General features: G+C 41.4%; 2 protein-coding genes and 1 long non-coding RNA gene across 4 annotated transcripts in view; 2 read left to right on the forward strand and 1 right to left on the reverse strand.

Annotated features, from left to right (window-relative positions):
* The window catches only part of PPP1R42 (protein phosphatase 1 regulatory subunit 42), a 24241-nt gene extending 13201 nt beyond the window's left edge, over positions 1-11040 (forward strand). Inside the window, exons 7-9 of the mRNA XM_054818657.1 lie at positions 1244-1372; positions 2642-2795; positions 10210-11040. Of these exons, the coding sequence (XP_054674632.1) occupies positions 1244-1372; positions 2642-2778 (266 nt within the window). The 3' untranslated portion in view covers positions 2779-2795; positions 10210-11040. The remainder of the gene's footprint in view (positions 1-1243; positions 1373-2641; positions 2796-10209) is intronic.
* Positions 7948-26149, reverse strand: LOC129203755 (uncharacterized). Its single transcript, XR_008576139.1, has 5 exons — positions 25741-26149; positions 13591-13651; positions 11443-11475; positions 10575-10663; positions 7948-10251 (listed from the first exon to the last, which is right to left on the reverse strand). It is a non-coding gene; the product is annotated as an uncharacterized LOC129203755 (long non-coding RNA).
* On the forward strand, positions 16161-23298 carry TCF24 (transcription factor 24). Of its 2 annotated transcripts, XM_054818659.1 has the most exons (5): positions 16161-16303; positions 17423-17508; positions 18443-18537; positions 19465-19874; positions 22446-23298. In XM_054818659.1, exons 4-5 carry the CDS (start codon positions 19491-19493, stop codon positions 22557-22559), a joined length of 498 nt encoding a protein of 165 aa, XP_054674634.1. In that variant the 5' UTR covers positions 16161-16303; positions 17423-17508; positions 18443-18537; positions 19465-19490; the 3' UTR covers positions 22560-23298. The 2 variants fall into 2 exon arrangements, with proteins under 2 accessions (XP_054674634.1, XP_054674633.1); XM_054818658.1 differs by lacking the exon at positions 16161-16303 and having other exon boundaries at positions 17297-17508.
* Positions 26150-26215: the final 66 nt, after the last annotated feature.

Consider the following 26215-nt stretch of genomic DNA (forward strand, 5'->3'; position numbering starts at 1 on the left):
TTTTGCTATTAGTAGTAGTAATCATTCGTTTTATGATAGATGATTGGTGAGATTGTTATAAGACAGTAAGACTTTTTTGTGTTCATATTCCAGATGTTGTGAAACTGATTTTCAAAGATGAGTTTAGTCTACTCCCCTATCAGCCTGTAGTAGCTGCTTAGGTGTTTTAGTTGTACAGGTACATACCTTACTGTGTTTGAATTTGTTATATAACATTTGTCCTTAAACTTAAAAGCAGTTTACACTTATGTTAGGAATGTATTTGTTAATCTTAACCTTACTGTGATGCAGTTTGCATTATTATTTTGAGATACTTTAGCATAAAAGGAAGCAACTTAGTCTTCTATATGTAAGTATAGAAGAAGTTTGTGTTCAAAAGTTTATAGAAGAAGAAATTTGTGTTCAAAAAACGTGTAGATGTGGCACTTTGGTTTAGTAGACATGGTGGTGTTGGGTTGATGGTTGGACTTGATGATCTTAGAGGTCTTTTCCAACCTTAAGATTCTATGATTCTATGATTCTAAGTAGTCATACTGAAGAAACAAGTACAAAATGTCTGCTCATTTTTTACTTTTTTGGATAAAGGTGGCAATTATCTTTAAAGTTGTAATTACAGAACTTGTTTTTCTTTTTTCTGAGAGTACAAAATATTTGCCATTAAGAAAACGAAAAAGCCTACCTGCACAATGAAAATAACAGTGCCTTAGGACAGTTCTAATGCAACCTAAATTTGTGGTGAAATGAGGTCTTTCATTTGGTCTGACTCAAAAATGCAGATGTAACCAAGGAAACATGCTTTGTGGCACCTAAGTGAGTAAAGTTAACCTTAAGAGCCAAATCTGTCTGTCTTCATGATCAGTAGGATTCCTTGATTGCTAAGACATGCAGTTTCCCTCTCTTAACCTGAATTTCTGCATCTATATATATCTTTTGTAAGAGCATATCTTTTCTTCAGAACTTTCTATAATGTGTTGCATGTTAACTGAATGTGAAATATATATATTTCCCTTGAAATTTCTAAAAATAATAGAAGCTTTCTTTTGTAATTAACATGTGTCAACTCACTCTTGCAGCTTCAATATGAATATCAAGCTGTATTAGGTATTTTTTTTACCAGAAGACTAAAAAGAGCAAAAAAGATTTGAAGAGAGCAAATATAGAACCAGTACACATTACATACACCTTTGTACAGCCATTTAGTTAAGTTCGGGTATCACAGAAAATGTTCTTTTCTCTTTGACAGAATACCTTGATGGGAAAGAAATTAAAGAAATGGAAAGACAGTTCCTAATGAATTGGAAAGCCTCCAAAGCTGCCAGGAAAAAAAACAAAGAAAGAATGACAAATGAAGATGCAGCCTATCTACATTTTTGTAAGCAAACTAATCAATTACTTCATGCTTATTTGCAATATTATAGAAACAATAAAATAGCAGCTAACAGTAAATATACTAAAAATGAGACTTGTACTGGTGGTGAGACTAAAACCCAGGAGCAGAAATCGAACTTTTCCAATATAAAATTTTATTTTAGCACTAGTTTATATGGTGGTTTGTTCTTCCCGTCCCAATCTCCCAGAATTATGGAAAGGAGTAGCTAGTACATTTTTAATGTTTTTCAATACTCATGATTACTTTCCATATAAAAGAAAAGAAAAAGTCTTGGACATTCAAGAATAAATATGCATGAAATACATCAGACTTTTAAAATCTACTGGTTGATACTTATTTGATCTGTGTAAATTGCCAGTTCTTTTAAAGGCCTTCACAAGATACATGTCTAGCAGAAGTAAAAGTTTTAAACTTGGAAAGGAAAAAAAATCTTGGAGGAAAAAAAGCCTTAAACCTGAAAGAAAAGGCAACATGTTCTTGAAGCAGGAAAACAAATTAGTTTTGAAGCTCAAGCAAAACCTGAAATAAACTTTGAGTTTTTTAAAAAATGATGGGGTGGGGATTGTTGTTACAGAGTTGACTGTAGATTAAAACATAAATAACTTAACAACATGTCTTGCCATCTTGCAGGATTTGGATACAGACATTAGACTTTAAATTAGTCAGAATGGTTTGAACGAGCATGTTTATAAAATAAAATTGGTGACGGTTACACTGTTGCTTTCAGAAGATAAACCATGATGTGTAACTTGGGGTAGAAAACATGTTCTTTATAGCCATACTATCTCCAGTTACTAATTCATGAAATCTCATGAAGATCAGTTATTTTTGAAGACATGAAGTGAAAGCACTCAGCCTGTCAGCCTCAGCCCCAAGAAAGTTGCAGTCTGCTCAGTGTTTCGAAGCCATATGTGAATGGCAATGGTACTGAAAGTAATAGCCTGTCTTCTGAATAACTACCGATATAAGGAGATGCTATGCAATTGAATTTACTACCTTTCAAATAACTCTGCCTGAATGGGAATACCTGCTATAATATTTACCTTCATCAGTGTTTGCAGATCTTTCCATAATTTCATACAAAGTTTTCCATTCTCAATTATCAAATTTGAGGCATTTTACCCTAAGGCTTATCACACTGTTTTCTATAACAAGATATATTGGAACCTGTGTTCAGTCATACCAAATATTAAAATAGATACGGTTTGACTTGGGATATTGAATTAATACTTTTTTCTTTGTTTTCTGCAGCTGACTTTGAAACATCTTATCCTATTCTTCCCTTTCACTACAGTCGCTCTGTGAAAGAAAAACCAAATTTTTTAGTTTTGTCTGAGACACACAAAGTGAAAAAACCCCCTCTGCCAAGAGTCCTGGAAAAAAAATAAATCAGACAAAGCCTCAGGTATGTTCCTCAGACATCTTCTTCTTAGTTCTGTTGATTATTGCTTGTACAGCTCTTACTGAATCAGTTGGAAAATGAGTACATGAAGGTAGAATTTAATCTGAAATCAGTTTCAGGGGTTTTTTACCGTGTTATATTTATTGTCTTTATTTTTTTGAAAGATAGGATAATAGATTTCAGCTTCTGGTTTTAAATCATTAGACTAGCTAATAGTAATAACTTTACTCCCGTGTTACTAGTTTCTGTCATATGCATTTGATTGTAATCTTCCATAAAGGTAAAATATCAAAGTTAAGTCTTGAAGTACGGTTACTGTCAACAACATTGGTGAAGGTTGATCCCATGCATGCAATAATATGCAGAAGGAGAAACAATCACTTTTCATCATTATAGCTCACTTCTGATAGACATGTTCCAGTGTATTATATACTTGATTAGCATTTTCCTGTAGCATCAGCTCAAGACCATCAAGATAATCAAGAAAGAAAATCTGCTATGTGTTTTACAGACGTTTAGACATTAGATGAATTTAAACAAGTCACAGTTTAGCATATGTATTCCTTACTCATGTTAAGCAGCCTTGTGAACTCTAATGCAACTGTTTGTGGAAATAAAATCTGCTCATAGGGATTTGCAGTTTGGGACCAATAGTTTTTCCAGTTTTACTTATAGTAATAGTTTAGTTCAGTATTTAGGACCTAATATCACTCCTTCCAGATTTTTAATGCTACTTTTAACCTAACTGTTTTATTATTTATCAGCTGTGCTGGCCAATAAAAAAATCAATGCTGTAGATAAAATAAATAAATAAATTCAACTGACACAGGTATTCTTTTGTAACTAAATTGCTAATGTAGTGGTTTATTTTACATTCAAATCAGAATTTATTAGTATGTTTGAAAATTTAACTGAGCAACATTTAATACTATTTTCTTCCTGACAACTTACCACTTTCCATTCCATCAGTTTTGTTCCTACTGATTATTTCTTCTGATTAAAAATAGCTGCCTTTCCCTTGAGGAGGGAAGAAGAATTACAAATCACAGAGCTGCTGTCTTCCAAAGTATCATTTTTGTTCTTCATATGACGATTGATATATTCCGGCCTAAAAAGAAACTGAACTCGTCATATATGTGCCCATTCTTAATTTTTTTTTTGCTGCAGAAGGCACATAGCAGTGGAGAAGTTTAAAAACAAGAACTGCAGGAACAATGCACTAGTTCTCACAAAACAGTAGTCCTACATGATTATTTTCCAGTGCATAGTCCAGGTTTGTGAAATTTAGAGGGGTACAGCCTAATGTTCATGCCATACAAACATGCATTTTTTTCTTTTAATTCCATTTTAAAATGAGTTTATCCACATGCTCAGTGTTTTGTCAGCTTGCATTTCATCTTTGTTAACATGCTGTCTTTTGGGCCAGGCTGAATAAAACTACGCTTTTCATTTACCGTTCCCCTTAGGTCTAATAAAGGATGGAACACACATGTACAGCACCTCCCAGAAAGTTATTTTCTTGAGTGTAAGAACTTCCGCTACCTCCTTTGAAATAAAGCATTCTGATTCTATTCAGCTATGTTAAAAATCTGCCCAGTTGTTGAGCTTCTGTGCCTGACAAAAATTTTCCCAGTATTAAGAAGCTGGAGTACAATCCTGGTCCTAATGAAGTCCCTTTTGACCCTAGAAAGGCACAGATTGCATCTTCCATACTTGATTGGAATAAAATGTCTATATTTGTATTAATTTACATTTGCAAATTAAACAATTTGAGTGGTGTTTTTGGGGGTTTTTTACTATTAGTCTAGAAGATTTTACTCTGATTCACATAAAGGTTAGAAAAAACTGCAGTCAAATGACATGCATTTAATATGTTTAAAAAACTTGTAAGCAGAACTTTTGTCTTGGACACTGAAGGTTGCTGTATGCTACAATTTCATGTGTAATCACTGATCTTGAGACATATTCTAATCTTGTGGAATTCTATGGAAACCAGAGTCTTGGGAATTAGTTAAAAGTTTGTGAATTCTTTAATTTTTTTTTTTAAATCAAAATAGAGAAATATTCATTCTCAGAGTATATGCAGATATGAAATAATGACAAATCACAATATTGCCTTGCCAGATCCAGTAATTAGGGATATACATAAATGTGCCCACATGTAAAGCGAGGAGATTTTGTCAAACTGAACAAATACCTGTATTGTTTAATTGAAATTCAGTATCAGACCAAAGAAATTAGTGAATTTTAATCCTACCCTCTGTGTTAGTCAAAGAAATTATTCCAACAGATGTTTCCTCTTTCCCTATACATGCTAGGTGATGTTTGACCTTGGCAACTGAAAAACAGGCATTAAATACCTTTTTAACCTACATCTAAGATCCACTGAGGATTACATACAGCTTGAACAATGAAAAAAGCCAATTATTACTAGATTACTGAAATATGTCATTAATCTCTCATTTTGATGATATAAAAACAATAGCAATTTTATATTGGATTTTAAGTTAGTTTTGAACATTTAGAGAGAATCATGGATACTGGCAGAAAGTAATTAAAAGAAAACAAATCACTTAACTATTTTAACGATACCTAATACCTTCCAATGGGATACACTGTTATTAATTGTCCCTGAGTAGAGAAGTTGTTGAAATTTTGATGTTGTAAACTTAAACTCTAACCAGCAGTTTCTGCCCACATTTCCCTACTCGTGGAATTAAATATTGTAGTAGGTTTGCAATTCAGAATTTGGTGGGAAAGTCACCTTTTGTCTCTCCAGTACATGTTATGTAATTGGCAATATGGTAATATCTTTAAATTATATAGTCAGCATATAATAAGTGCACTGGATTGTGCCAAATAATCATAAGCCATTCTCCTAGCCCCCATCCACATCCTGTATAGTTCAAGTTCTAGTTCAAATGGAAGGAACTTGCAGTGGGCAATGTTAGTTCTCCCTCTTCTTAGCTCTTCCACAGATGCTCCTACCAACGTTGTATTTCTTTGTTTATTAAATATTTACAAATGCCTTGAGTTTAGGTTCTTTGTGTGGTCTTAAATCTATGTAGACTAAATTACATGTGTATTTGATAACAGGTAAAAATGTAAATGTTGCGCATGTATACTGGGATTTAGTTTATGCAAACCTAACTGGCAATGCAATAGATAGAATTATTAAGGCCTATTATATGGCAGGTTTTTGGGGAGGGCTGATACTGAGATTATAATGATTGTATACCCAAAACATAACTTTTACAAACAGATGTTTATTTCATATTACAGAATATATTTCTTTTATTTGAGAGGGTGATGGGGGAATGTGTTACCTCCAGGTAACCTAAATCTTGTTATCTTGCTGAATAGCACTTCCAGCAAACTTCTGAAAATTAAAAAATAGAAAATATTTTCAGCCTTGGCTTCAGAAAAAGGGGAAATACAGTGTTAAGATACAAACCAATGCAGTTCCAGTTTTAGCTGTGCACTCTAAAGGTGGTTTTAGCTACTGAACTGCCTCCAGACACTCCAACTGTATTTGGAATTAGGTGCATTAAATATTTGGAGATACCAGCTGGAGCACTTTGGCAGAGCTAAAGAGCATGTTTTGAACAGACCCGGAGTGCCTTTTCCAGCAGTTACAGCCCATCTCACTGCCTTTCCTTGGTGGTGGTGTTGAAAGACAAATGTAAACATCTCCTCAGTGAGGTCTAGAAAGTATTAATCAGCAATTAGTGATGAAAGCTGTGGAAGAGAGATGTAAGGCATTTACTGGTCATTGAATTATTCACCGTAACGCTAGATAAAGTGTAAGGATAAAGAGAGGAAGTTCTGAAATTAAATAGCGTTGCTGAAGCAGAGCAGCCATTTGAATGGAGGTCAGGTATTAGCAGTTACTGCTTACTGTGGCCCATGTAAGGTTTCAGTGGGCAGTTCAGCCAATTTAGTGGTCGGTTCACTTTTTTCTGGAGGATATGCACTACCAGCAAAGGTGAGTGTAAGTGCTTTTGTAGGACCATAATTAATGTTACAGTACTGTGTGCCTTCAAGGTATCTTCTGTATCAATGTTTACAGCTTTGCTGAATGTGGTGTTGAAAGATTCTGCCCATGAAAATTCATAATATGTTTAGAAGAAAAAATAGAACTCTTTCATTACAAGCATGCAAGATGATACACAAACGGCATTATCGTCTGTCTAAACTTAAATTTAAGTAGTGGTAATTAAAAAAAGAAAATAGTTTTAATATATGCCAAAACTGTAGTACTTAACACTGCCACATCAGTCAGCATCCTAAAGACAGTGATAAAAGGCATCTCTTTTTGGCCATCCCCGTGCCTGCCTTCCCACTCCAGTTCTCTGTGCTGCTGGCTCTGCCCAAAACTGGGAAAGAGAGAGAGTCTAAAGGGTCTAAAATACACTAACAGTACACATGCACTGATGGACCCACTGTGCCCTTGAAAAGAATAAATGCTTTTTCAAATCACTGAGACAGAGTGCGCACCTCTGGATAAGCAGATTGTCAGCTAGACCGCATGTACGCCTACATGTCTGGATGACCGGATCTCCTATAGACACATTCTTGTTGGGAGGTATATGCCTGCTGATTGGCAAGCTGGCAGGAGCACATTTGCTTGCATTAGCCTGCTACCTCTTCTAGGAGATATGTGCTATTTCCTAATCCTTCCTTTAGAAGACCAAATGGCACGTCCAATGTCAGTAGCAGGTCAAAAAATTACCAGGGCACATCTGGGTCTGCGGGCTGTAATACACTTTCAAGAACATCGAAACCCAGACTGCTTGAAACCTTCTACATAAAATACACAAATATTTAGAATCATTTAGGTTGGAAAAGACCCTTAAAATCATTGAGTTCAACCGTAAGTCAATAACATTTTAAACAGAATGTATATATAGAGAGGGCTATTCAGTGACTTTAAGGTGAGTTGCATCTTGTAAATGGCTCTATCAAAATTGTATCAGGAATGAAGTACTACTTCAGGATGGTAAAATAAACAAGAAGCAAACTACAATCTTTGCATATCTATTTTGCAGGTGTTACACGTTCATTATAATAGTTATTAGGTAAATGTAACAGACATCCAGTGTGCAGTGTTTACTTTTTTCCTGTCCTTATATCTTTGTTGTCGGTACTTTTACAGACTACTGTTGAGATAAAACCTCAAAACTTCATAACATTTTTAGTCTGCTGCATTAGCTTTGCACTTTTTTTATTGTGTAATTTACAAAATTATTAAAATCACTTTTATATACACAAAGTATGAATCAAATTGACAAAGTAAGAAAACAATGCTGTGTTTTCAGGTTTTTAAAAGAGATACCTGCATGAGAGATTTAAAAAGCAATTTGAGGTTAAAATAAAGACTGCTACTTGAATAGGGATATATAAATAAATTCTGTAATAACTTCAATATAACCCTGGAAACTATTCGGTTGAAGTCAGTTCCAAGAAACTAATTTATTGCAATGATATAAACACTGTTCTGATAGTTGTCTTCCTGTACCCTATCACACATTCTGTAGGCATACTCCCATATCCAACAAGTTGAAAGCAGCTGCTTTAACAAACTTGAGGTGAAAATACAATCATTGTGCCCTCATCTAGCAAGATGAGATGCTACATTTTGGAGGACAGCATCACAAGCAGTAATTCCTTAGCAGCAGCTATATCTCCTCAAATTCAGTTCCAGCATCCTGCGATGCATCTCATCCAGTTGCAAAGACTTGGATATGTCAGATTTGCCTTAGTGGTTCCTAACTCGATCATCCTCTACTGTCAGTAGTGTCTTTTCTCACCAAAAACTGTTCCTAGGACCTAGGAGGTGTGACACCAGGACTTGCCAGTAAGGAGTCTGATGATTTCAGAGCAATCTGCAGTACTGTTGTAGCTTTTTGGTGTGTTACAAGTACCAAAAGGGAAAAAAATAAGGCATCAGTGCCTGAACACCTCCCCTTGGTACTGCTCTGACAATAATCAGAATATATGTGTAGATACATAAGCTTTGTAATCGCTATGTACACACACAGTGTTTGAGTTACTGAACTAAAGTTCACATTGAAACTTTAGATCAGTAACTGATGAAAAATTCCTGTTTTTCCTTAAATGTCATATTAAAATCAGTGCAAGGTGTAAATTAATTTAATGCCATATTATTTCTTTATATATGCAGGTATAAAGCAGTGTATAGAACTGCCTGTGATACAGATACACAATCTAAAAGTTCTGAGATTGGGGCAGAAAGGGAAAAAAAGTAGTGAAAAAATTGAGTCAGTGTTCAAGATGTGCCCATTGATTTTTCAGGATGAAGGTTCAAATACGTGATCTGTTAATATGGGGAAGTATGTGACTGTAATTCAGAGTGTAACTGATAAAAACGAGTGGGTCTGAAAGGCTCTTCCTTGTTTTTCCTGACGATTTTTTATCTCAGTGGATTGTGCAAAGTAGCTGTCCTGACTAACAGAGCTGAGGGGAATCAATTAATATGTGAACCTGCTTATTTGGAGTCACTAAATCACACATGCTATATATTGTGACATTTTACTTTGCTAGGAAAAAAAACCTCACTGTGATTTTTTTACTTTGTCATGTGGCCTTGAAGGATTCTAGAAGTTCACTGCTAAAAAAATATGTATTTGAACCTTACCCCTTCAATCAAATAGCACTGTAACCAGAGACTACAGAAATGACTGACTACATCTTTCTGCTCTCCTAATTCTGAGCAAAATTAATTGCTGCATCAAAACTGAGATAAATCAGAGCCAGCTGTGAAATGATCCATGTAATAGACTAATACTTCAATTCAAAAAGAGATTTGGAGCAATAAGATCTTCTGTTCTTGGAGAGTTAATGTATTAGACTGTCATAGTAATCACTAACTACATGTCCAGTAAAGTTGGCTATAATCAGTTACATAGTTTGTAGTAAAATGTTTTGGAATAAAAGACTGAGTCTTATCTGATTTAATTTATATGAGAAATTGCTTTGATTATTACTAAGATTTCATTTCTTGCAGAACTTGAAAATTATCAGTATTTGATCCAAATTTATGTGGCCAAAATTGTTAACTGTCACCATTTGTGTGTATGGAAAAAGCCGGTCAGTTTAAATACAAGGGTATATATACTACCCCAGACTGTCAGATTTTCTCATTTCAGATGAGTTTGCCCTCAGGTTTGGCATTGGGATAAAAAAAAGGGCTTTCACTGCATCAGTTGATATCCTCACAATAGGTAAAGACGACGACTTCTTTTTTTTTATCTGCAGCTTTTGATAACACAGGTTATAAATTCTGTAGAAATGTTGTGTGGTCCTGGGAAGCGTCAATGAAGACAGGAGTGATAGGGGCTTTGGTGTGGTTCTGACGTGAAGATCTCATCTGTCTACTCTGATCTCTCTGATGTAGGTTGAGGACGAATCGGAAGTAACGGCAGAATTAAGTTCATTCCTAAAAGCCAGAAGTTACAGGATGTGAAGATTTAGCCATTATTGGATTTTTTTTTTCCCCTCAAAACTTACAAAGAAAGGCACTGGCATCTCTTTGGGTATGTTATCTGCGTCTTTGTAATCTCAAAACCAGACAGAATGAAGTATGTTGAACTTAACACTGCCTTTTAAAAGCATTCAGAAAAAATAAGGGAACTGCCTATTTAATTAGAAGCAATGCTTTGTATTAAAAGCATGTAAAAACATCGGCTCATGGTAGCCTAAATGGGTTGCCTGGTTCTTCAGCTTCCTCAAGAAAGGAGTTGTTTTTAACCAGCATCTTACCTAGTTTGTGACCTGAATACCTGAGTAGCTGCTTCTTTCCATCTGTGATACTCTTAGCAATTATGCAGGGGCATGCCTGTAGTCTCTTACTTCGAAAAAGAAAGGAACAATTAGCATATGATATTAGCATTGAGATCTGTAGTCCTAAAAAATAATTTCCATCATTTGGATTTTTCCAAGTTCTGGTGAATAACGTGGCATAGTTAGGAAAGAAAGCACAAGAAGATTAATGATGTCTGTGCTGATTAATTTTTGGATTGGGAGTATTACACATTAATTTTACTTCAAATTCTGCTTTAAGTAACTGGGACTTGAGTTTGGCTGCTTTGCACTAGTTTGAGTAATTAAATGAATGCTCGAGACTTCAGGTTTAGGAAAATTCCAAATGTACAGATAAGGAAAGGAAAACCCAGCTTGTAAATTGCTCCGGAATAAAACCTTTCCCAATGGAGTTTCTCTGTACAAATGTCTGCTCAGTATCTTATGCTTGAGACCCTCTCTGAAATAAGAAAGGAATTTTTCCTGAATAAGGAAATCAGGATCTGTCGTTTTGCATTCCATGTTTTGTGTATTTCATTACTGTTTATATTTTATTGCCCTTTGATAAAGATAATTCAAATAAATTTAACTCCTGCATGCATTCTCCCCTTGAACAACGAGATGTTTATCTCCATTATAAAAGAAATGGATTTCCAAAACTAAGGTAGTAAATGGGTGGGATTATAACCCTGAGGTGCCACTTGCTTCTGTTAAAGCGAGTGATTTGCCATCAGAATAGGAAAATACAAACCAACAAATAAAGCTCTGATGTGTAGCTGTCATTATTAGTCCATTACTGAAATTAGTATTAACCAGGCATGATACTTACTGTTTTAGCTTGTCATCATCAACGATATTCAGGCTGAGGAAGACAGAAAAACATACATTAAAAAAGTTGCTTCTTGTTTAGGCAATTCCCAGAGAATACTTTCGGTGTCATGTTTAATGTGGCAGCTGCTGGATTACTGACTCAACGCGGCACATTAGAAAGTCACCTCCTGGTCTTTATAGCATGGCGTTACCTGAGGGAGCCTTTCCACCCTTGCACACACCCATTTAAAAAAGTTTAATGGATTTTTAATATTTCTCAGTGTGGGTTATGCTGTGTGAGCCATCTAGAGCATGACTTATTTATCATACTTGCTGAGTATTTCTGGCTTTAAGATTTTAATGGATTGTACATTAAATCAACTACTTAAGACCTGAATTAATTATTCCATGTACAGCACAGCCCATGGAGTTTCACACAGATTCCAAGCAACTCCCGTCTAGCTGAAGCAAACTGCTATCAAAGTCTTCCGCTGGTGAAACAGCAAAGTGGGTCTCGCTCTCTCTGGATCTTATCTCCTTCTTACTTTCCCTATTCTGTAATAGCTTGGCTCTGTCTCAGCTGCATACGTGGATGTTCAGTCCCATTCTTTGGCCTGCTCTAACCCCCTGCATTTTACGTCTGCGGTTCCCCTTGAGCGCAATCATTCACTCTGTCATTTGATGCATAGTCACACTTTAGCTCAGGCAAAGCCAGCCCTTACCCTGCTCGGCTCCCACTCTGCTCGCTCTTGCTGGCTGCGACACTGTGCTTCTCACATGGCTGCTAGCGGGGGAAAACTGTGAGCCAGATCTCCTGGGGCTCTCAGGATTTACCTCTTTTCCCTTTCTCTTTTCCTAGAGTGAGAGCAGCTGAGCTAACGGAGACCCTTCCAAAGTGCTCACCTTTCTGTGACCTAGAACAGAACAGTTTTGACGTATTTCCTTAAATACCTCTGGGTATGAAACGCCATTGTGGCGGGATCTCAGTATTTCTAAGTCTTTAAAAAGACTCAGGTCTTTTTAAATAATGTAAGACCAGGTCTTTAAATATTTAAAGACTAACGCTTATGTACACACGCACATATGTACGCACATGCACATTAGAATGGAGCACTTCTGATATGTATTTTAGATAGATTTTAAAACTAATTACTGAGAAAAGTGGATGTCTGCTGCTTGGTGGTAGCTGGGAGAAAGGACTATTAAACTCAGTTAAGCTTCCTTTTTGCAACTTCCCTCTGAAAATGTGATTTTTTTTAAAAAACATTTATTTTTAAATATTTGGATTTATAGCCGTGGATGGAAAAAACCTAGAGAGAAGACAATTTTTAAGGCGGGTAAAAGATAGCAAAAGTTGAACTTTTTGATTGTTTTAGGGTTGTTAATGAAAATGTTCATCAAAAAACTTTGTCATTAAAATGGAATTTTGATTAGGACAACATTTTTGGAAGCTAAACTACTTTCATCAGCAAATTTGGAAGGAAAGATCTTTAATTTCTTTTTCAATGTTAAAACCTTTCTTACAGCATACAGGAGAGGCACTGATGTGTCTGATATTCCAGTATTAAGAAGCAGCTCTAGCTTTAGTAATTTAGAAAATACAATAAAAATTATTTTGCTACACTGTAATATAACATATTTGACATAACTGCAGAATATGCTGTAGTCCTACCATGCACTAACAACATGGCATTTGAAGCAAGGAAAAGTATTTAATTGGAAATTTTCAAATTATTTGTTTGGGTTTGGAATGCACTCCCATTATGAAATATTGAGATTTCCCCATGAAGCAGAAATGCTGAATTTCAACCTATTTTGACTCTCCTGTGGCTTTGATTCGCCCCCCAAGCTACAGCTGGAATCTGTGGGATGTGATCAGATGGAGCCCATGCGTGGTGCTGCACCGTAGCTGTTTTACTCAGACGAGCCACGTTTCTGCTAGCCCACCAGCAAGTACCGATATCCACACTTCACCTTCCCAGCAGGCAAACAGGCTTGTTAAGTCCTTATACAGAAATGAGAACGGGAGAAAATGAACAAATTGGAAAGAAATACCAGGAATGTTCATGCTGAATTGCAGCTGTAAAACGAGAAAATAATTTGACATGAAGGGAACAACGTGTACCTGGAAAAACAGCACTCTGTCTCTGGTAGAACTTTTTCTTACCTAAATCACACTGGAAATCTGGCTCTTCTGTGACACTGGTGTTTCTCAGCTGTGAAATATACTGTGGAAGGTAAGGCACGGAAGTAATTCTCAGACATTTATCTGGGAAAGAAGAAGAAACAGCTGCAGCAGCTTGTTACTGCAGCTTTATACTTAAATAATGGGTTGATCAAGAAAATAATCACAGGATCTCTTTTTGGTAACAAGGGAGGAAGAGTCTTGAGGAGGGAGAAAGTCCTGATGGGACAAAGAGCAAGTATCTCTCCCTTTATATCTGGTTGTTTGGGGTTTTTTAACTATATCTAAGGCACCTCTTCTTTGGTGACAGTGTTAGCAGCCAGGCTGGTCTCTCCAAACCCTGCTCACAAATCTCAACCCACACTCTGCAGAAGCTCGGTTTGGAACCATCAAAAGATGGTACTGGGGGTTCCACCACTTCTCTGCCAACTCCTTCCGCTGGGTTTCCTGCACTGAGGCTGAACACAGTGTGTGTGCAATAGGAAAGTAAAAAAAAAAACCCACCATAATGTTGTGTCAAAAATTACATTAGAACAGAGAAGAAGAGCACGGCACTCATCAGCTGCTCATTTAGGGTGGCTGGGAAGTCTCAGGCAGTTAGGACACCTACCCTTAAGTCCTCTGTTTCTCACTGACCCGTATTAACATCGCTGAGGGTCCCACGCTGAAGTCAAAAGTCCTTTCAGAGTGGACATTTCTTGGGCAGGCGGGCACAGGACATACCCATACCTCCATGGGCTGGGGAGAGCTGAGCGCCAGACTTATGTGCCAGACCCAGTCAGCACAATCACAGAATGGTAGAGGAGCCCAGGGCAACTAGGGCTGGAAGGTGAGTGTCCTCGCTCCCCGGGGAGTCTGGTTCTCCTGCATCACACCACGCTGTCAGCAAGGGTGTTTTCAGTGCAAATTTAAGGACGTGTTCAAGAACCGCTTGTGGAGCCTCGGAGGCTGGCTGAGCAGAGCTGTGTCTGTCAAGTGAGTTTCTAAAAGGTTTTAGCTGCAGAAAGGCTTCAGTGATGCTCACACACGTGGAGGCAGACCCGGAAACCTTGGGGCTGCAGCGTGGGCCAGGATGCGAGGCTGGCTTGGCAGGGCTGCTTAGAGCCGCCTCCACCATCCTCTAAGGAGCCGCAGCCTTCGTTCTTCTGGGCACCAGGAGACTGGAGGGGGGTCCCTAGTGCAGGTGAAGCCCATAATCATGGCCTCATAAATACTGACAGAGTAGCATTGGTCAGAGCAACTCCTGATGTGGAAACTCCTATCAATGCTGCCAAGCCAGGCAAGGGTAAATGTTGGGGCACAGTTTTAAATACTGATGGAGTAGCATTGGTCAGAGTAACTCCTGATGGGGAAAGGGAAACTCCTATCGAGGAGGCCAGGCAAGGGTAAATGATGGGGCACAGTTTTGCTTTTAGTAATTAAAGTAACCTCCCTTAAAGCAGCCCGACAACATCCTTTTCCATCCAGCCCTCTCCACCCAGGCAGAGGCAGCTCCGTGGGGCTGCGGATACCACGCCGAGAGCAGAAAGGCCGGTGGGCGCCGGGCGGGGGCTACTGTCCGTCCCCTTGGGTGCGGGATGTGGAATACTCGGGCCGCAGCGTTTTGCTGGGACGGGTTCGCCCGCTTCGTGCCGCCCCCGAGGGCCGCGGCTGCGGCGGCCGCTCAGCGGACACTGCCGGGCCGGGGAGCGGCGGAGGCGGCGGCAGCCTCGCCGGGGGGGGGCTGAGGGCAGGTGCCCGGCTCCCGCTGCGCGGCCACGGCCGCCCCCCGCCGGGTCCTCTCCAGCCTCGTCCCTCCCGCCCCTAACTCATCCCTTCCCGGGGCTTCCAATTACTGCTAAAGATTTCGTCCTTCATTTTCTTGGCTGCAAAACCGGTAACAAATCGCTCAGACTGTTTTTCTACTGCGCCCGAGACTTGATTTATTGTGTCTTTGTTATCGCACCATCAGGCCTCGTTCAAAATGTTTTTCTGGGCTAATTCCATGCCCCGCTATTTATTTTGACTGTCCCTTCTCATTAACGTTACGAATTTTTAATCGCTCCCCGTTCACTTTTAAATCACCCCTCTGCCCGCCCCGTCGCGCCTCATCCCGTTCGTGTTTCCACCCCGCGTTTGGACCCACGCGTGTGGGTCGGTCCCCCACAAGAGGTACCCGTGCAGCCACGACCCATTCTCCCCGCGGCTCCGGGACAGAGCCTCGCCCGGGGAACCACCCCCCGCCCCGGGAGCCTCCCCGAGCCAGAGAAGCGGCGATGGAGCGGAGAGAACGGACTCGCTTTTAACAAACCACCGCCTGAGCTCCCAGCCCAGCGATTAAATTACTTTCCTCCGGCAAAACCGTTACTTTATCCTAACAAAAACAGCGTGCGCAGGGCGAGCGGCGGCGCAGCGGGCTCCCTCCGGCCCGGCCAGCCGCCTCCCCCGGCGGGGCCCGCACGGGCAACGCCGGCAGCCGGGTGAAGAAAGGGGGGGGGGGGGGGAGCGATGCCGCCCCCCGACAGCTCCGTGATTAATGACCCAGCCGCCCGGGAAGGGGCGGTCGCTGCCGTCCCGGCTGGCGAGGGGGAGCCCGGCGACCAGGTGTGACCCAACCCCGCCGCACCCACCGGCCGCGCCGGCTTATAAGCGGCGCCGCGGGACGGGACGCGCTGGGAGGGGGCTGCGCCGGGCAGAGCCGCTCCGGGCAGGAACAGTAAGTTCATCCCCGGGCCGGGGACTGCGGGGTCCCTCCTTGTCGCGGTGGGTCGCCCCGAGGCGGCGGGGAGCCGGGTTCACCCGCCGGGGGTGCGGGACGGGGCCGCAGCAGCCGCGGTCGCGCATCTCTGCGCAGCCGGCGGGGGTTCCCGCGGCGTCCCGGGCCGGCGGTGCGGGTTAGCGCCCGTGCTGCCTGCCCGCGCCAACAGGCAAGTTCCTCGTTCACTGCGCCAGGCAGAGTGTTTCGGTTCACGGTTACCGGAGTTACGCAAAGGGCAAGGTCTTTTTAAAAACGAAGCAAAACAATCTAGATTCACTGTACTTTCTCCCCCAAGGAATAACTGAAAAGGCTGCGAACAAGTTTATCTAAGGTTTGCACCTATTTCTTTACAGTTTGTGCACTCTGCTCTGGCGTTTTCGATCTTTTCCTTGTCCATGTGGGCAGGTTGCCTTCATCACCATTTCATTCAAACGGAATATAAGACTAAAATAAATGTTATGCTGTTTTCGTTGGTAAGCTAATTCGATTTCAAACGATTATGTCTTTCTAATGTCATGCGAAAACATGAATGTATCTGCCTGCATTAGAACTACTGCAATAGAAACGCTTTAGAAATAATATAAATACTTTGACTTACTGTCACCCCTTTCCAGGTCTCTCTGCACACAGGCAGCAAATGGGTGTTTGCAAAAATCATTGCAATTATCTTAAAAACCAAACCTCTTTCCTGTAAACTTTTAAAGGAGTTTACATGGAATCTGACTCTTGCCCAGAGGCATCTTATTTCCTTTAGTTTTCAGCAACAGTTTTTTGGGTGGCTCCTGGGTTTACAGGGCGCAGCACTCGGAGCGTGCACCCTGACTGCACCGGTGTGAGGAGTCACGCTGTCCAGCCCCAGCGCGCAGCAAATACCTTCCTAGCCCAGGGACTGCCGCATTTTGGCTACACATGTGTGCAGACCTACAGCATATCCTGTGTTTCTGTGTCGCGGGCTTTCCTGGGCTGTTGGGTACTGCTGCATGCACTTGATGGGGAAATCTAATAGCGAAGAAACTAATTCAGAGTGAAATCTCTCATTTCCACAGCTGAAATTTTGCCTATTTTTTTTTTCTGTAGGCCCACAACTTCATCTGATGTAGCTGTGAAGCATCTAAACTAGAAACTCCTACTTCAAGGGGCACCCAAGGAAATGAGGTTTTCAGGTACGTGCATTTCTACATACTGTATGGCATGCAAAGTCGTTCTAGTGCTAAATTAGGTTGTACACCCACACAGCAAAATCAGAACTGCGTGTAAACCAGCCTCAGTCCTGTATTTCGGTGGGTGGGCAGGTATTTACACTAACCCGGTCTGTCTGTATCCTGGTATAATTTGAACTTTTCCAGTAATCGGGGAAGGCTTCCTCCTTTCAGTGAGATTTCAATGGGATGGCAAATGAGAAATCCCACTGATAAACCTGAACTGATAAACTCTTCTGCCATATTTCATGATTGTGTTGACTCTACAGTGGCAATAGAGATGACTTTTTTTTTTTTGGCACTAAAATGCATCTAGATCTGACCGTGACATGACACAGTGAGAAAATACCAAGAAAAAAAGCACTTGGGACTTTTTTTTTAAGTTAAAGGAAATAGCCAATTTAAGGACTGTTTTTCAGCCCTCACTTAAGACAAGCTCATATAGACTTAAAGTGAGTTTTATTTTGTGTTGGTCCTAATTATCACAATAAAAAAGAATAATGATTTTTTTCCTGTGGTTTTCAGTTATAACACAGAGTATTTCACAAATAATTTTGGTCTAAACCATGCTACTGTTTAAGAGAACATTACCTGATAAAACTCTGTGAGTCAGATTAACAGCAAATTAATCACAGTATACCACAAAAAATAATAGTGTCTTCTAAATACCATCAAATTAGAGATTATTTAGCAAGCTTTCCTCTTCTCTGCAAGAAATCTTTGATTTGGTTCATTGTCTTGGGGTTTTTTGCCATTATCAGCTGCAATTACACAGGGCCTAATTTTTGTAAATTTAGATCTTCAGTCATTGACACACATAAATTTATTTTTTTAAAATTACATAGTATTTTCATGAAATGTAAAGGTTTAATAACCTGTTTTTACCCTTGGCGTCTAGCTGGGCCATCACAGCAAGAGCTGCTCCCACGGGGTGGAAGCTGGGATCTGTGTGAGACACCTAGAAGGGCTGCGTGACTAAGGACAACTGGTCAGGTACTATTCTAGCTATGATCTGCTGCGCTTTGAGGAATATTGATTGAATTGCATTTTACTGTGGAATCGAAGGAATTAAAGGACGGTGAGTTTTATTATACGCAGAGCTGACTGACCGTCTTTTCTGAAAGCTGGGAAAAGACCTTTGCGGTCATTATTTTCAGCTTCGCTAAAAAGGAGCTTTTCGTTGTTGTTTTCGAAGTGTTCTTTTGCCCCCCAATGGCCAAAACCCAGTTTACGAGATGCTTTTTACATTTGAAATTGTAGAAGCTACAGGATAAGTACAGAAATCCCTTAGTGTTAGGAGTGGGAGGGCAGAAGTCGGTTCCTTATCCTTTAAAATAGTGAACCGAGCTTTGTCTTTCAAAAAGTCAGGACTATGCTCTGTGGCTCCATTTACCGCTGCATCTGAAAATGGTATTTTTCTTTCTGTAATCCATGGAGCACTCATCACTTAAAGGACCATAAATAAAATAATGGCAGGTAAATAGAAAATATACGCACAGTCCCACATCCCAAATTATACAAATAATGTGTTTTTAAAAAAAAAAAATCGCATTTAGTCTAATTTTTATTTGGTTGTAAATGGAAAGCACTGTGGTGGTGTTGCTCAGCATTGCCAGTTGGGTTTTCTCAGAAAAGCCAGGTGATCTTTGGGCTACGAGTGATTCAAAGAAACTGCTCTGTGTAATACTGCCCCCAAAAAATTAATTACCAAACTTTGTGAAGTTTTTAGCTTATGTTTCCATACCTGTGTGTGATACCAAATTTATAAGCAGCGAGCAGAAAAGCAGCTGATACAGCTGCACAGAGCCATCCCAGCTTTTCCTGGCACGGGCAGCACTTCTTTTTCTGATAATCCTTGTTTTTAGAAAGCATTCGCTTTGGTGTGGCGGGCGGCTTTAGAGATGTTCTTGTTGGTTGCAGGACCCACCCTGCCGGGGAAGTCACCAATGGACTGTGGACACTTAGCTGAGAGCAGCGAGGAGATCTCCGGCCCGGGCACAGAGCCCGATTCCCTGCTGCCTTCTGCTGCCGGCAGCAATTCCTGCCCGCCCTCGGCAGCGGGGCAGCGGGCTGGGGCACCTCCGGGCAGACCTGCCGCTGCTAACGCCGCTCGAGAGCGCAGCCGTGTTCAAACCCTGCGCCATGCCTTCCTCGAGCTGCAGAAGACTCTCCCCTCCGTGCCGCCCGACACCAAGCTCTCCAAGCTGGATGTACTCCTCCTGGCCACCACCTACATCGCACACCTCACCCGCAGCCTTCAGGATGAGGAAGAGTCACCAGGAGAGGGCTTGGGTACCCTCCGAGGGGATGGATACCTCCACCCTGTCAAGGTAGGAGAGCTGAGGAGCAGCTACTGCCTTCTCTCGGTCAAGAAGTAAATGATAAGCTAAAGATACTAAGATGAAACTAAAGCTTTCAAGCTTATTTACCTTGCTAGGGTTAATGCATGAAAGAACTGCCTCGACTAACCATTGCATCTAGGTGCTAGGGGCCATCTGGAAATGTCCTGGAGCTTTGTCCCTCCAGCTCCAGGGACTTTGCACAAAACCATCAAATACAGCATAGGCCCAAACCTGCTGGGACTTGGTCCCATGGAAGTGAAGGCGGAGGGCAGCGCCACAGGAGTACCAGTGCCTCCTTGGTCCCCATGTGGGAACCTTGATGATCCCCCACCCAACCCATCAGAACCGGCTGTAGGGGATGAGGGTGGTTGAGGCGATGGGCTGTCCCACGGTGGCAACCCCAGCCATGGCTGGGCCTGCTCCGCTTCTCCCACAGAGGTGCGGAAGGTGGCGTGAATTACTGGCCACCTGTTAATTCCTTCTATGAAAGCACTTTTCTGATGCATTCATTTCGTCTAGTTGGGATACGCTGTTGTTGCTCTTCCCTTTGTCAAAAAAAGTCACAGTGATGCTGAGGGGATGTGGAAGGGGAACTGCTCTGGGAGAGGACTGGGGCTGGAAACTGGTTTCAAATGCATTGCTCAGTGACTGATGGGACTCCTAAATACCATGGGGTGTTTTCTTTGGCTCTGGTCTCAGGGAGTGAGACAGAGCACTGTGGTGGGGTTTTTTTCTTCTTTTTTTTTTTTTTTTTAAAGTCTGGTGAATTCAGAATGATTTAATTAAGATTAATTTGTGAAGTAACCTCTAATTCCTATCAAGTGACTAATTCAGAGAGTTTCTTGTTCACAGTGCTGGTTGCTGTAAATAGCATGATGTGAACTTAGGCTTCTGAGGCCACTTAAATGATTAGCAGGCTCATTAAGAAAGCAAAACCTTTACATCAATTAGAAGATGGCTATAATTTAAGAAAAAAATAATATTGTGATGTATTTCAAAATAAGTTTGAAGCAGCTTCTGTTAGTTCCCTTGATCAGAGTGAAAGGACACAGGTCTCTTACGGTACTTTTTATCAGCTGCCAACTGTTACAGCTATGGTACTATTTATCAGCTGCCAGAAAAATACTTTTAAATAGTTATTACAGCAGTTAAATGATCCAGATGCACATTTCCTGGGCTACTGGCATACAGCAATACTGGATTGATCTAGCAATTATTTTTTATAATCTTATTTATGTGCTATTTACCTGTATTTAGTTTTGTAGAGATTCTGTGAGTCTAACCAATCTTTCTAATATTCCTGGCAGTAAATTCATTTTTTAATTGGCACTAGAAGAAAAGTGTCACAGACAAATCATAGTACATGCTTCAAAAAAAACCCACCCCAAAGTGGAGGATATGAGACAACCAGTACGGATAAGGACTTTAACTACGTTCATACATCAGGCACAGTAAATATATATAGTGAGGAAAGTAAAATATCCAAGTACAGTTGTGTGTACAATGAACGAAAAAATATGGTTAATGACTTTAAAGTCAGATGTTGAATGTCAGGAAATTCATAACATCACTCTTGAAATAAAAATACTGAATGAGATTGTACGGTCTTTGCAACTGCAAATACGCTGCTGCTTCATGTCTTTAGAGAGCTGAGATTTACCTGCGGTATTAAGCCCCTCTAGATTTTAGAGCTCTCTTTCATTACCCAGGAAAGGTGCCAGCCTGTTTCCAAAAGTGTCTTAAAAAAAATTGTATTCTTTTGGTACAAAACATGCCGGCTGTTTCAGGTTTTTTTGCATCCAATGTGTATGACAAGTCATCTTTTCAAACATCCACCCCTCTAATAATGAACTCGGCACATCAAACTGGAGCTGAATGTGTCCTCCCAAGAGAGGGGCACCCAGCTGCACTCACCCTTACTGCCGGGCTGTTGGAGTAACTAACTAGCTCGAGCTCAGAATCCTGAGCTATAAGGATAAATATTTAACACCAATGTAACCAATTATTCTGATAATCAATGAACGGAAAGATGAATTGTCTCATCTGAAATCGTTGGAGCTGACAAAGACCAAGAAGTTGTCAGTGCTGAAGATGGCCAGGGAGCGATGATGTTAAATTCCCTTTAGTGCAGTTTTCAGCAGCCCCTGTGCTGCAGTTGGTGTCGTGGGGGCCGGCCAGCACAGGGGGGTACACACACAGGGCTGCGATCTCAGCGGGTGTTGGCATATCCCCGTAGTATCCCTGGCACTGCCGGGAGGAATGCTGGGGTTTATTCTACCAACAGAGCAGCTACTGTACAAACTGTGGTGTGACGACTGATCCACATGACTTGCTCCTATGGTTGGGTCCCGGGGGGGTTTAGGAGCTGTGCCTCATGATTAATTACCAATGACTTTGGTTACCTTACCCAGCTTCTAAAGATATTTTCCAACAAATGGCAACAGTTTCCTATTTTTCTCACATCGTGATTTCATCAACACATAAAGCTTTGCTGAGATCTGCATTCAGGCTGCGCAGTTCCCGAGTATCTCAGCGCTGTGCTTGTCTCTTCTCTTGCAGAAGTGGCCAATGCGTTCCAGGCTATACATTGGAGCTACGGGACAGTTTTTGACTCACTCAGCACAAGGAGACAGCGCAAACCAAGGAGAAACATCAACAACTTCACAAATCTAATTTCCCTTCTCGCTTTGAAAAAAATGTTATTTATTACACCTTATATATATTTAAGTTAAAAAAGAATATCTACAGCCAAATATAATTCCTGAAATACTGTTTGTAGAAGAGAAGGAATTGATTCTTAAGCGTAATTAGTACCTCATTAACTTAAATGTGATGCATGATTGGTTTCTAGCATAGAGGACATTGCTGGGATCTGAGCTGGGGGATTAGGAGAAGACGACTGTGGTCAGCACCAAGAGGAGGGCAGCCAGAAAGGCAGAACAGGTAACCTCATCGCCCACGGGAGCGGCGGCGGATGGGTACGCTGTGGGAAAGGGGGGAGAAGGAGCGACGCAGGCTTGGCTGAAAAGCAAAGGGCAAGTCTCAAGCCAGCAGTGGAAATACCGCATGCGCTTTCTGTGCTGCCGGAAGCTGACAGAAGAAATCCCAATGACTGCAGATGTTGGGTCAGGGCTTTGGCCTGCGGATAATCTTAAATGTGTGTAGTTATTCTTGAAAACGTGGATGCATGTTCACCTCGAGTAAAAACATGCTGAGATCTATCCTGTGTACGCCCAGCGCTACGTACCCCAGACACAAACTGCTCTGTACGTTAAGTATTGCTTGTATTGATCCATATGATTGTGTTGCATGTTACGGGGTTTAAAATGTGTTGAAGTGTTACCCCAGTACAACTACTTGCCTGCTCAAGACATCGGGGTTCTTTTATCCTCGGGTTCATGCATTCAAGCAAGTGAGCCTTAAGAGTTGGCATGTTCATTGCACATTTTTCACTGAAACTTAAGCAAGAAAAGCTGAAAGTGAATGCACAAATGCCACCTGATGTATCTGTTCTGTAAAACACTGCACTTCTCATATAGTTTGTTATTGCTGAGGTACACATTTTAATAAACATTATTCAGTGAACATAATGTATTTATTGAGTTGCAAAATCCGTATCGGTTTCTCATTGTACAGGACTGATAATTTCTAATAGTTATATTCTGCACTTATAGTAACTTTCTGAAGACTTCACAGTTTAAGTTTTAAAATGACACTTAGGAAAGCAAAAATATGAGTAAGAACAGCCTTTATTAAAAAAAACTATTTTATTGCTTTCATTCAAGAGTTAAACTTCTGATGTCTTTCAAGAGGTGCTGAGCATGTCACTGTAAATTGAGTGTCCAGTATCACAGACAACCAGGCCTCCGGTGTAACAACAAAATATATAAAAACTAGCAGAGACAAGAGAAAGAGTTGGACAAACCATCTAGGATATGTGAGAGTTGTAAAGCAGGGTAAAATGTGGAACTCCCCTCCATCCCTGCAGCATGCTGAGCTTTCAACAAACAGTAAAAATACTTTATATATATATTTAAACTATTTTAGGCATATATTTCTTATTTACCATTGTAAGGGATTTATTATGAAAATTACATAGCCAGAGCACCATCAACCATGCAAACTACTCTATTTTGTGAAAAACACTACCTCTTATTATTGGGACAGCTATTTGTATTCTGAGATATTAATGAGGCAATGCGGATGAGCTGTAAAGGTGATGATAGTTAAGTAGGATGACAGCATGACAGAGCAGTGAGGGTTTCCAGGAGTACTGTGCTGTACAAGGTGAAGGTCTAAGGCACAGCTTATGCTTTAGACTGATAAATTGCCAAGTAGCAATGTAGAAGCACAGAGAGTTCAGTCTAGTTTTGTATGTAACTGAGACCTAAACAAATGGCATCAAGTCAGGGGAAAAAGGACAAGCAAAATCTCAGCCAGAAGTCAATGTCAAACCTTGAACTGCCACTGTGTAGCAGTGGTCTTATAATAAAAACAAAACACATATGAATCATGCACACAGAATGGCATGGGGAAAACAAAATGTGGTGATGTTTTGCATCAGTTGCATGCTCTTACCTAGCCCGGAGGTGCTAGTTACTTCACAGGCTCTTAAATAATACACCTGGAAGGGACAGAGCTCAAGAAAAAAAAAGGGGGGGGGGGAAGAGGAAGGGGGGAAGGAAAGACACATCCCCAGTTTTTAAACACTTCTTCCATTACATGTAATTGAAAGATTCTGACTGCTTATTCGTGAAGTAATGCATGAAAAATGGATAGGACTAAGGGTTAGAAACATGGAAAATTACAAATGGATGGCTTGGAGGAAACATCTTTACTCAGACTTCTACTACGATACAGGCAGAGTTTTTACAGAGGTCAGAAGGCAGACAAACTGAGCAGCAAACACCAGAGCTACTTTGTACCCACAATGTTTGTATGAATTGTCACCACATACATTACAATGCAAAGACCTCAGCAGCATTTTATAGACGTATTAAAGGACAGTAAGAACATGCAGAATTATACCACCAGGTTTTTACTTCAGAAGAACTCCCCATGTTTGTGTTGGGAATTTTTTTTTTTTCCTGAGACAGCTTATTCTGCATCAGCTGCAAGTTTTTATGCCTTTTCTTCCAGAGCCAAGACACCAGGTTAGGCAACCCACTTCCTTCGACCAGGGCGAGAGCTCTTGTCTTCCAGGAATTTACACCTGGATCAAAACAGATCCTCTGAACCTGTTTGCTTCAAACGTGATGTTTGGATTGAACACTGTATTTCTTAGGAACAGTTATTTCCTAATATACTGAAATGTAACAATTTGGCATTTGACACTGGAAACACACGTGTTTAGGAATAATATTCTACAGTGTTCACACATCGCTATCAAAAGGAACTGTTTTTCATGGAGTAACTTGAAGATCTTAGCAAACCTCAGTTATTGTCATCACAGCTTTTCCTTCAGAGGGACAGGACAGGTAAACTTCACATGGGCACATGCACAAAACCTACGCATACAGACTCTTTTGCTGTAACTACAATACCGTGCCCTCCAGTCACGTATTGTGCCCTCCAGTCACGTATTGCGGTCTCTTAACACGTACCCTGCCAATCACTCCTTTTTCCCTTAGAGACCGTTTGGACAGAGCGTTCATTATGCCTGGGTAAAACAAAGAATGACAACACCAAAAAGATGTATTTCCCATGGCTCTGACTTCTAAAAGACTGACTACTCAGAACAGAAGCATTTTAAGGTTGAAAACGCTGGGTTTTACTAAGGATACTGTTGTGTATAAGACGCACCAGAAAGAAAGCGCTTCCATCTCAGGTAGTCGTGTTGACCTCCGTAACCCACCTGGAATAAACTCTCACGTTTTCTCAGAGAAGCCGCGACCCCGTGAACGGTCCCACAGATACAGCCCGGCGTGTTCGGGGCCGGCAGGGCTCCCCGGCGGGAGGCAGACCCCAGCCCCACGACTCCTGTCAGCGGCGGCACCGCACGCAGCCAAATGGACCGGGCTGCCCCTCAGGGCTTCCAGGCCCGGGGAGGAGCGCTGCCGCGGCGGCCTAAGGGCGGGAAGCCACGGCGCAGGGACGCGCGTGCCACCCGCGGGCCAGGAGCCGGGGGGGCTGCGAGGACACAGCCAGGGCGGAGGCCTGACCCACCCCTCCGGGCCGGCCTCCAAGATGCCTCCACCATGCCGGGGCCGGGGCCGGGGCCGGGGCCGGGATCTCTACGGCCCACCCCACGCGCACGCATGCGCGCGCCGCCACGCCGGAGGTCTCGGCAGGCACCGCCCCGCCGGAAAGTGCCGCGCGCCTTCCCCGCC

This window comes from Grus americana, chromosome 2, assembly GCF_028858705.1.
Source record: "Grus americana isolate bGruAme1 chromosome 2, bGruAme1.mat, whole genome shotgun sequence".
Lineage (NCBI taxonomy): Eukaryota > Metazoa > Chordata > Aves > Gruiformes > Gruidae > Grus > Grus americana.